Consider the following 12,136-nt stretch of genomic DNA (forward strand, 5'->3'; position numbering starts at 1 on the left):
GCTGCTCAGAGCAGGCCTTCAGTTCAACAAGCATGTGTGGAGGGCCTGCCCTGTGCCGGTTGGTGAGGGAGCATAAACATGAAAGAGACATGGTTCTGGCCCTCTGGATGTTTGGGGTGGCGGGTTGACAAACTGTGGACACCCTTGCTTACATGTACTGTAGTGTGAGCCAGGAGGGCAGCAAGAACCAGGTGGGCTCATAGAAGAGGGATGTCCAGACTACTTGAGGATTCAGGGTGGGCTTCCTGGAGGAGGTGACCCCTGGGGTCAGTTACGGAGTTGACCTGATCTGGGGTATGGAGGTTGGAATGTGGGTAGAGTCACAAGCAAGGGGAAGGAGACATCCTGAGAAACATCCTATGGGAGCAGGGACAGCTCTGAACAGTTCAGGACAATGAGAACCAGGTTAGGGGAGGGGATGCTGGTGAGATGTCTCACTCCATTGTTTCTGTGCATCAGAACTTGCCCCCGATTGCCTAGTATCTGGAGGACCCTTTGAAGGGCCCCACATGGACTGATGCTGTGTCTTGGTGACTTAGGAGGGTTTGAAACAATGCAAGTTCATCTCAACAGCCAGTGGGCGAAGCTGACAGACAGGCCCAGATGCCAGAGGAAACAGCAGATAAAATCTGTCTGGATGGAAGATCTCTTTACATGTAGCTTTCAACCGCTGCTTCCTTGAGTTGTAGGTGGTTCCTGTCTTAGTCCACTGGGCTGCTTAATAAACATACCATAAACTGGCAGCTCATAAACAACAGGAATTTATTTCTCACAGTTCCTGAGGCTGGGAAATCCAAGGCTGAAGCACCAGCAGGTTTGGCGTCTAGGGGGTGCTCACTTCCTAGAGGGCATCTTTTTGCTGTAACATCACATGGCAGAGAAGTGGGGGCAGGGGAGCTCTTTGGGGTCTCTTTTATAAGGGCACTAATCCCATTCTCAAAGGCCCCACCCTCTTGACCGACTCACTCCCAAAGGTCCCACCTCCAAATACCATCACACTGGCAGTTAGGATTTCAACATGTGAATTTGGGGGAAACATAAATATTCAGTGTATAGCAGTTCCCAGGTGGCAGCCCCCACAAGCCTTCCCCTGTGTGCTCTCAGATAAATCAGCAAACTGTAGGGACTCTGGGATGTCCAGGGACTCATGCCCCTCTGCCCCTGTGTCAGCCTATTATCATGTCACCTCTCCCTGGCCCAGACTCAAAGGGAGTGTGCCCACAGGCAAGGCCAAGGGGCCAGAACCTGGTACCACTTCTCAAAGGAGCAGAGTCAAGCACTGAGGAGCGCCACACAGCCTCTGGGAGTGCTGGGTCATTAACATACTGACTGAGGACATCATTCCCTTGCTGCGGCACAAATCTGCCCGCCAACCCACCAGAAATGACCTCTGGACACCTGAGCTGTGTGTCAGCAGTTCTGGACCCTTCCAGGAAGGAGATGGCTCTAGGACTAACCAAAGAGCTAATCTGAGTTGGTGAAGGGCCAACTCTGTAGCTCTGTGATTGTTTTATCACAAGTAATGAATGAAATATGCTTATTGGGAAAAAAGAGGTGTATCTAGGCATTATAGAAATATACATATATTTCTATACTTATAGAATATATGTAATATGTGCTTACCGTAGCTATATACACATATGTATCTATGTGGATTTATAAAACAATATAGACAGTTACAGAAAAACCAGTGAAAATACTTCTTCACGCCCCATTCCACCCATCCCCCAGAGGAAGCCCCTGCTGCATCGCGAAGGATGTCCTCGGAGACATTTTTCTGCTCATTTACATAATAAAAAATGCCTTCAAATACATGTGTAGGTTTTCTTTTCTTTCCACAAAGAGAAATACATAACTATCCAGTGACTTGGTTCATTTGCTTTATTCATCTTTGATGCTTTTCCATTCTTGTAACTAGCAAAATATTCCGTATGGTGGATGTAACATTCTGTTCTGCTAATGAGAGAGATTTAGGTCATTTCCCTTTTTTTTTGTCATTATAAACAGCATCGCAGTGAATCTCTTCAGCCATTCGTCTCTGTGATGAGAACTGATGTCTTTTTCAAATAGATTCCAAGAGGTATAATAATGAGATCAGGGAAAAAAAGCACATGTCACGTTTTGGTGGTGACTGCCAGATACTCCTGAAAAGTCCTTCCAATTTCCACTCTCACCTGCAGTGTCTGGAAGTGTGGGTTCCATGTGGTGGCTAGGACTGATGATATTATTAAAACGTGAATTTCTAGTCTGACAGGGGTGGGAGAGAATCATATCCTGTTTCTGTATTTCTTTAAATATGTATAAATGTTGAACATTTTTCATATGTTTATTGCCACTGGTATTTATTTTTCTATAATGAGCTTGTTTATGTCCTTTATTCATTTATCAGCTATAGGAGATCTATGCTCTTTGAATATTAATGATTTGTTATGTGTTGCAAACATTTTCCTTTCAGTGGCTAACTTGTCTTTTACCTTTGTTTATAACGTCTGTTTGCCAAAGGCAAGTTTTAAATATTTACTTAGAAGAATTTGTAGAAGAAGGTGGGGAGTTTAAATGGATTTAGACTGGTGATTGGGCCCTGTTTATGCTGTTGTTCAAATGTATGCATATGTATTACATGATGATTAATAAGCCTTTTAGATGTTAAATGATTCATGGACACTCCTATTTCCGGGTATTTCCTCAGTTGTCAGATGCTAGAAATACAACTATTATTTTATGTAGGGAGTTCCAGACTGGGAACTCTTGGAAAGATTGGGGACCACTGACCCAGAACCTGGGCTTACATCTACTTATACATAATTGATAAAGTGCATGAATCAGGACTCATTTGGTTGGAAGTAACTGAAACCCAGCTCAAACTAGCTTAAGTAAGAAGAGGACTTTCTCGACTCACAGATCTGGGGCATCTAAGGGAAGTTCTGGCCTCGACCACATCTGGACCCAGAGGCTCAGAGGATGGATGTCCTCAGGTCTTCCTTTCTCTCTCTAATGCTCTTCATTTGTCCATCTGGCTTGTCTCTACTTAGCCTCATTTTCATCTGTGGAGGGACAGATGGCTGGGGCAGCCCCAGGTTTCCGTTCCTAGAGATCAGCGTCCAGGAGAAAAGGAGACTTCCGTGTCTGTGTCCTACCTCTCTGAAGGAGGTGGGGCGTTGTGATTGACAGTTCAACGGCTTCACCTGGGCAGGGGGAGGAGTGGTTCGCTGACAGAGGGATGCTAGGTGGACAAACGTCGCACGCAGATGACAGGGCCCACGCATGACATGTAGCAGACGGTGGGGGCGAACCTGGTCTGGAGGCAGAGCAGTGAGCTTGAGATGGCTTTCCATCCATCTGGTATGCCTTGGGCAGCCACCTCCCCCTCCCCTTGGGTCCCTGGCTCTCTTCTCTGTAAAATGGTCTCTTGAGGATGAATGAGCAGATGCCTGTGATTGGGCTCTGGGGGCCACAAGATGCAAAGTAGGTGGTATTAAATGAGATATGATAGACACCTGTCCAGCACTTTGTAGGCGCTCCATAAGCAATGGTCTTCCTACTTAGTATTTACCAGAATTCAAAGGGTGTTCAGAACAAAGTAGTCAGGTTGCACAAAGTTAGTGTGTAAGCTCTTCCTTGACCATTGTAGGTGTGGCCCCCTTTGTCAGGGTGGCCCCTCAGCATTGCATAGATAATTATTGGTGACGAGAGGGTAGTGGCATTGAGAAAGGGGCAGGGCCTGGAGCGGGGCTCAAGAAACAGTTCTTGAATGAGAAGCTGACTTTTTGCTACGTTGAAGTCCAGCCTAACTCTGAGGGAGACAGCAGTTACGATGAAAATTCAGCTGCATTCTGGGCCCTTCCAGCTGGTCTGTCCACAGCCCACCCCCACTCAGCCCAGTGACCACATGTGTCATGACCTGCTTTACTTTTCCCTGCAGTCCACCTGATCCCGGTGTCGACAGCTAAAAATGAAGTGAGCAGCAAGAGTCGAAAGAGAATCATGCCTGAGCCAGTGACGGAGCCCCCGGGGGTGGACCCTGTTTACGAAGCCCTGTTGTACTGCAACACTCCCAGCGTGGCTGAGCGCAGCATGGAAGGTAGGCCTGGCTGTGCCACCCAACTTGGTACCATCTCCAAGCAGCATCTAAGGACCTGGATGGCCAGGGTCCAAGTCCTGCAGTTGCCACTAGGCTGGGCCCTTGGATAGGCTCTCAGGTCTTAGTTTCCTCATCTGTAAAATGGGAGTGATGAGCAGCACCCGCTCACCAGGCTGCTGGGAGGAGTAAGTAGCCACTTTGAGCAGCACGAGTCTCATGATACGCCCTCCACAAAGGTTTGCCATCATCATGCTTTTCAGTGAGACACCAGCGGAATAGAAAGGTGGCCTCCGCAGGCTCTAGGGTGTCGCCCTCCGCTCACCCCTTTCCCAGGCAGGCTCTCTTCAGGCTTAGGACCTCCCCAGGCTGCTCCAGTGGTGTCTGGCAGTAAAGATGTGGAAAAATACAATTTCCTTGTTGAGTTTTCCTTTTTGAAAGTGTATTAGAGAATGATGTTGAATTTGTCTGTTTGTGCCCTGCCTTGTTCCACGAGAGATGTAAAGCAGAAGTCGTTGTTTCCAGTGTTTCTGCGGGCCTCCCCCTAGTCTGCAGATGTGCGTGGGGCTCCATGAACAGTCTTGCCTACAGTTCACTGGCCCCTAGTCCCCAGCCACACCCCTACAGCCTCCCCATGGCTTCTGGGGGTCTGAGACAGAACCAGCCCTCTCATGTTCCTCTGCCCTGCCTTGTGAGGCTAGTCAGAGGCCCCTCGCACCCAGCATGGCACCCTTCCACGTGGTCACCCCTCCCCGCCTCGGCATAGTGAAAGTGCTGGGCAGTTCCTGGGTGGTAACCAGACCGTGTGCTTCTCTCTTGCAGGTCACGCTCCGCATCATTTTAAGCTGGTCTCCGTGCATGTGTTCATTCGACACGGGGACAGGTACCCACTGTATGTCATTCCCAAAACGAAGCGCCCAGAAATTGACTGCACTCTGGTGGCTAACAGGTAAATTGCACTTTTCCTAAAAGTCATTTTCAATAGTCTGTTGTCTCAGTTAGAATCAAAAGGCTGACTGGAGAATTACAGGACAGGGGAGTGGCCTACATTTGTCTAGTGAGTACTGTTTGCCGGGAGTCTGATCTTCAGAACAATCCTGCAGGTTAATCCCATTTCACAATTGAGAGGACAGAGGCCCAGAGAGGTGAGGGCACCTGTATAAGGCCACACAGCAGATAAACTGAGATTTGCGCCCAGGCCTGACTGCTGTCTGCAGTCTCCCATCCTGCTGTTCTTCAGTTTGAGAAATGGCTGGGAGCACTGGGTTAGGAGTCCTTGGATCCTGACTTGGCTGTTCCCATTCAGGGCAGCAGGTAAGTCCCTGAGTCTCTCTGAGCCTCAGCTTTCTCTCTCAAAAATGGGGATGACGACTCTGACCATGCAGGGTTGGGATGAAAAGTAAGTGTGATGATAGAGGAGGAGGCACATTACCAGTTGCAAAGCCATATACATGGAAGACATTCCTTCAACCTTTTCATTCTTCATGGGAGTAGAGACAGCTTGCTCTTGGTTGAGAGCCCTTAGGCTGAAAAATATTTGCAAAGAGAGTAGAAATTGTGCATATGGAAATGACATGGCACTAAAATGAGAGGCACAGGTAGCAATAAATTGATGGGCCAGGCCTCAGCAAATGTGTTGGGGGGCATGTAACATCCCTGGCAGATTTACTGAATGAGCAGAGGGGATGGGGGGCATGCTCCATGACAAAGATGTTATTTTGACGGAATGCTTTGGGTGCCAGCTCACCCCAGGTCGCACTAGCCTGGTGGAACCACGGATGGCCTCCCTGCAGCCAGGGCCGTTTGTTCACAGTGGGCTACAGTGTGGATCCAGGAGTTCCAGGCTAACCCTCTGCATCTCAGCCTTCTTATTGTCCGGTATCCTGGGGGAGACGAAGTGAGCCATTTTATGTAGAAACATCATGAAACTCCATGTCATTCTAGGGTTTCATGTCCTGCCGGAGGTCATGAAGTCCTGAGGATTTGGGCCTTCTTTTCTGTGTTCAGCAAGTGTGGGCACCTATCCTTGTGTCTCACGGGCTGGAAAACACCCTGGGTCGAGTCCAGCCCATGTCAGAGCCCATGGAGAAGACACTGGCTTTCTTCCTCATCTCTAGCCTTTCTGCTGGGACCCTCTCCCACTGCCAACCACGGCTTGCTGGCCCCTCACCCTTCAGGCCTTCACACCTGCCATTTGGCTTGCTGGATGCCTTCTGTAGCTCCTTTGAGGCCCCCTGGGATGTTACCCCTTCTTGGAAACCTCTCTCAATATATGAGGAGAGATTCTCTGCTTGTATCAGGCGCTGCCTCTGCCTCACTCAACCTGAAAACGGGATGTACAGGAGGGGTCTCAGAACAAAATGTTTAATGACTAGACCTTAGCTGGCCTTAGGACTAGGGCAGGGGTGGAGGCTACTTGCTGTGCTGGGCATTAACCCTTTACTCTCTGGGCTGGAGCATCGGGGGTGGCAGGAGGACACAGGGTAGGGTGCAGGGAGGGCAGCGAGGGGAAGTGGCTTTGCTCCTTTGGGCACAGCGGGGCTTCAGTGTGCTAACAGCTGGCACAGGCCTGCTGTCCCACGCTGATTGATATGTGCCCTATGAGTAGCCCGCGGACAGAGAGGCCACTAGGCCTCTGAGCTGGCCAGACCCAGGGCAGCCTCAGCCTGTGGAAGTTACCTTGCTTCAGCCCTGGCAGCTGGCAGCTTCTGCTCGCTTTTCTCTTGCTGGGTTTCAGAGTCCCAGGCGTGAGAATGGATCTGCCTACAGACTGGTCAGCTATTGCTGGAAGGCCCCTGGACACCTTGAGGCCTCTGGGGGCCACCTGGCTCTTCCCAGAGACGGGGCCCCTTGGGCAGGGCCGCAGGGCAGCGTGCAGGCCTCCGCTGGGCGCACTATAGCTTGTCCTCCCAGCATCGTTGTCTCTGCCCTCCCTGCACCACCAGCTCCCCAGGACATTGGGTCTTACTCTTTCCTGGATCACTGGTGTCCAGCCCAAGCCTGGTGTGTAAGAGTTGCTGGTCTGGGTTGGTTGCAGAGTGAATTCAGAACCTCAGTGAGAACCACAGGTCGTAATTGCCTGTCATGTATCTGTCACAGTAGATTTGAGCCTCTACCACAGAATCCAATCCTCTGAGGCCATGGTCACCTATTTGATGTAGGGCAAATCTTTTTACCTCTCTGGGCCTCAACATTCTGTTCTGGAACATGGGGATAGTAATGCCTCCCTATAGCATCCTTGTGAGGTCTAACTAAAGTGACAGAGTAAAGCACTGAGCCCGGTCCCCGCTGAGAGCCTGAGACATGGAGTTTTCTGTCCCGCAGCAGCCTGGAGCCTTCCGGGCCCAGCCTCCTTTCCTGACGAGGCCAGGCCAGGTCCCAGGGCCCCTCGTTCTGCCACAGCGACAGCAGGCCCCTGTGACAGGGCCGCTTCCGGAGCTCCCACTCTAGAGGCGCGATTCTGAGGACCGGCTGCCTGAGCTGCATCTGCCTTCATTTCCCCCGGCCTTGAACTTCTGGCCTTGTTCTATTCTGTCCAACACTGTATTTTTACGAGCTGCTTTCAATCGTTTATAGAAAGTGGGTAGAGTATGCATGTTTAATTAATTCATGTCACTTAACAAATTCCATCTTTAAAAACAATAGAAGTTGATTTGTCATTACAAACACGCATATCACGGAAGAGTGAGCAGGACTCCCAGCAAAGCGGACCCACTTTGGGCCTCTGCCTCCCCTGGGACTGTGGGATCTGGGCCAGCAGCTGTGCCTGCTGCCTTCCAGGTGCCAGTTCAGCTTCATGAATGATTAATTTTTATGGCCTCCTTGAAGGCAGTGCATCCTGAAGTGTGCCCATTACCCTGGTCTGGTGAAGGGGACTGTCTGGGCCAGCACGTGGGGTGTAGGGAGCTGAGTCAGTAGGGGCCAGACACCCCCATGTTTCCCTCCACAAGGACACCTATCCTGGCTCTGAAGGTCTTTGCAGTGGAAGCTGCCTCTTCGTGAATGTCACACACCTTGTGACAAAGGTGCTTTTTTTTAAACCCTCACAGGACTACGTTCAGCCAGCAGGAAGGTTATTACCATCAATAGGCTGTGCTTAGTCAACACTTTTTGGTTTGTTTTTTTTTTTTTTTGCATTCATGAATAGGAATTAGATATTCTTTTCTACATCCGAGGAAGTGAAGATTCAATCAGCATTTATTCAATACATTTTGTTTTTATTTTTTATTTTTATTTTATTTTTAAAAAAATTTAATTCTTTTTTTGTTTTTAATGGAGGTACTGGGGATTGACTTGGTGCATGCTAAGCACGTGCTCTACCACTGAGCTATACCCTCCTCCCCCCATTTTATTTTTAAACACCTATCACATGGCAGGTACTGTCACACATGCCTGGCTCATTTAACAGGAGGTGGCACGCGAGCAGACACCTCAGAGGTGTGAAGGAGCCAGTCCTGTGACGATCTGGGGAAGGAGGATGGAGGGACTAGCAAGTGCAAAGGGCCTGGGGCTAGAAGAGCTGGGCATGAGTAACAAAAAGGCCAATGTGTGGCTGGACTGCAGGAATGAAGGGGAGAGGAGCTTCTGAGGGTTCCCAGAAGAAAAGCTATTTCTGCGCTCGGAGGGCCCACTCACCCTGGAAAGACAGATGCGGTGTGTGGTGCAAGAGCGGCCTCAGTGAGCTGTGGCCAGTGCAGGTATAGCAGCAGCAGGAGGATTAGAGAACAATGTGGAAAAAGAGTAAGAAGAAGTGGAAGTAGTTTGGGTATCATATCTGGGGTATGAGCCAGAAGACGGCAGCTGGACCCAGCTTGGGGCAAGGAGGAGAGGTGGGGTGGGAGATCGGGAAAGGCACCAAGAGAAAGGGACCCAGTGGGTGGGCAGGAACAAGTCACATAACAGCCAATGATAAACAGTCCCTGGGGTGGTGAGACCTACCTGTGCGAAGGTGTGGGGAGGTGGACAGCCCAGCCATGGGCTTGAGCTTGGAGTGGAGAAGGGTAGGAACTAGGTCATCTGATGCTTTGAATGCCCAGCTAAGGAGTGTGGACTCCAAGTGTGAAGGTGGTCAGAGAGCTGGAGAGGGAAGGGGTGAAATTCTGCTGATCTCCAGCCACCGTGAGGTGGAGGATGGATTGGAAGCTGGTGGTGGTGGTTCCATTATGACAGGGACAGCGATTCAGAAGAGAGCCTGCACAGTCAGAGCCCAGGAACTTAAAATGACCTGCAAGACCCTTTGTACTCTCCCTCCTTCCCTTGCCCGTCAGACCCGCCCTGCTCCCCTCCTCGTCCTCATTCATCCGCTTCAGCCACTCTGACCCCCACTCTGCTTCCCGCTGCCGATGGCAGGGCTTTTGTGGTGACTGTGTCCTCTCTCTAGGTGGCTGTTCCCTGGGTAGCTTTATGGCCATTTCTCTCACCTCCTTCCAGTCTTTACTCAAATGTCACCTTCTCAGTAAGATGACTCAGAACTCTGCAGTTAAAATACCAGTGCGCTCTCCACTCTCCTTCCACCCAAGTCTCCAGGTCTCCCTTACCTTGCTCTTCCATGTAATAAATTCATCAGCATTTCACAGCCTCTGTTACCTTCTAACACACACACACAGACACACACACACACTCATTTAGCGTGTTCACTATATGTTATCTGTTTCCCCAAGCTAGAATGTAAGCTCCCTGAAGGCAGTGGTTTTTATTTGTTTTTGTTGAGTGCAGGTGTATCCCAAGTACCTAGGACAGTGCCTGGCACATGGGAAGAGCATGATTAAGTGTTGGTTAAGTGAATAAATGATTCATTCTGGAACTCACAGAGATGGAGAGAGGGGGTGGATCTGAGAGAATATCACAAGGTGGGATTATAGGACCTGGTGACAGGTTGGATGGGGGTGAGGAAGAGAGAGAGGATGGTGCCCCAGTTTCTGATTGGGTCTCTGGCTGGTGGTGGTGCCCCTCCCCAAAAGAGAGAGCACGGAAGAGGGGAGGGTTGGGAGCAAAGTTATATGGACGGGTCTCTGTTTTCAGTCTGTGCTGTCATCAGATTCCAAGTGATGATTTCTGGAAGGTGGTAAAGGCTGAGTAGTTGTGGGGCTCAGGAACATGGTCTTCCAGGGAGATAGAGGTTGATTTCAGAGTTCGGCATGTCGATGGTAGCCGAAGCGCTGGGCTTCAATTAGGTATCATACACAGAGCCTGAGGAGCAAGGGAAGGGCCCAAAACAGAGTCCTGTAAGAGCACCAACCAATGATAGCCCAGAGAGAAAGGAGGGTCCCCAGAGGAGATGGTGAGCGGATAGGAAGAAGGCAGGAGTGTGATGTTATGAGAGCTAAGGAAGGGGGCGTTCAGTGGGTAAGCACATCAAACAGAGCAAAGTGGTCCAGAAAGTGAAAGACTTAGAAGAGTATACTGAGTTCATATTTTGAGAATTTCATTTTACTGGGGGGAGGGTAGAGTTCAGTGGTAAAGCGCATGCTTAGCATGCACAAGGTCCTGAGTTCAATCCCCAGTACCTCCATTAAAAATAAATAAATAAATAACCCCCCAAATAAATAAATAAATAAATTCATTTTATTAATAATATAAAATAATAAATTCTTTAATTTGCATAAATTATAAAAATCAGTGGTATATGCTTATTCCAGTCTCCAGCCATATCAGGTTTTGAATTGTGTTTTCTGGTAAGAGTGTCACTGGTCTTACACGTCTCCTCTGCTTGCCTCAATGTTCTGTGCAGAACTCAGTAATTGCTCAGATTATGGCTACAGCACAATACATTTTCTCATGGGTGTGGAGATCAGCCTCAGGGTTCTGTCTTGAGCTTTGTGGCATAAGTAGGTGTGGAAAATGCATATAAAAATGTAAATAAGAGCTCTGAAGTAAATTCTTTGAAGGCCTACAGTAGTAGCAGTGCTGGGTCTTTCAATTTTCAGTATGAAGGTAGGTTTCTAACGAGGCTACAATAGCATGAGTTTTTCTTGAAGAAAAACTTATCGTCACAGATATAATCATTTTTGTGTTAGTCAGGGTAAGGCTAGGTTGCATGCTGTTATAAAAGAGAGCCAAGAATGCATTGGCTTAAATCACAGCGATTTCTCTCTTCCTTGCATGAAGTTCTGAGATGAGTGTTCCAGGTTGTATGACTTGTCTCCACCTGTTCATTCAGGGCCCCAGGTTCCTTCTGGGTTGTTGCTCCCACCATGCCTTAGGGACGTCTATGTGACTGCACCTGGGTTGCTGCTGTGCCTCAGTAGTGGCCAGAGGGAAGGAAGAGAGTGTGAAGGGGGCACACCAGGATCTGAAAGCCTAAACCCAGATGGGTGGATGTCCTTCCACTCCATTGGCGGGTACTTAGTCACGTGGCTCTAACTGCCACGAGCACCTTAGAAATGGGATCTAATCAAGTGTTCAGGAAGAGGAGGAAAGATTGTAGTACATAACTGTTGAAGAAGAACCAGAGCCAGACAGAAGGTAAAGCAGGAAAAACAGATCTTACTCAGGAATTAATGCAGTAGGAGAAAAGAGACCTTGGTATAGAACTGGGCTCAGTTCCAAACACAGCCTGGACAAGTGGGGATTGGGAGCCAAGCAGCAGGGTGGGAGTCAGTGGATGGAAGATTACTAAGAGGAGCCACCAAGGGTGAGGGGGTTCTGGCTAAAGAACTCATGCTGAAGGCAGACCAGAGTGATCAGATACCACTGGGGGATGAGGAATTTGATCAGATACCAGGGGTGATCAGATATCAAGAGTGGGAGGTTCTGTCTAAACCCACCTAGCAGGATTTAGCAGCATGCAAAGGCAGACGTAAAGCCAAAGGACATGAAAGTCCAGAGGTCCAGGCCCAGGTTGGGAAGAGGTTCAGAGGAGACTAAAGTTTGGTCAAAGAGAGTTTGGTCTGTCACAAGTCAGTCTCACTCACAACAGCCTTCATTTTTAATATTTCCATCAAAATCTGAATATTTTAATAAGCACTGTGGGAACATGCCATATTCATTGCTACAGATTATAGAAGGCTTACATTTTTCTTGAAGCATCTAAAGATGGGGCATTTCCCAGTTGAATTC

General features: G+C 49.0%; 1 protein-coding gene across 3 annotated transcripts in view; it reads left to right on the forward strand.

The window, feature by feature from the left end:
* The window catches only part of PXYLP1 (2-phosphoxylose phosphatase 1), a 65,919-nt gene that overhangs the window by 44,911 nt on the left and 8,872 nt on the right, over nucleotides 1-12,136 (forward strand). For all 3 annotated transcript variants that reach the window (XM_031445049.2, XM_031445117.2, XM_064491646.1), the window contains 2 exons: nucleotides 3,923-4,081; nucleotides 4,901-5,027. In XM_031445049.2, the coding sequence (XP_031300909.1) occupies nucleotides 3,923-4,081; nucleotides 4,901-5,027 (286 nt within the window). The remainder of the gene's footprint in view (nucleotides 1-3,922; nucleotides 4,082-4,900; nucleotides 5,028-12,136) is intronic.

This window comes from Camelus dromedarius, chromosome 2 (assembly GCF_036321535.1).
Source record: "Camelus dromedarius isolate mCamDro1 chromosome 2, mCamDro1.pat, whole genome shotgun sequence".
In the NCBI taxonomy this organism is placed as follows: Eukaryota; Metazoa; Chordata; class Mammalia; order Artiodactyla; family Camelidae; genus Camelus; species Camelus dromedarius.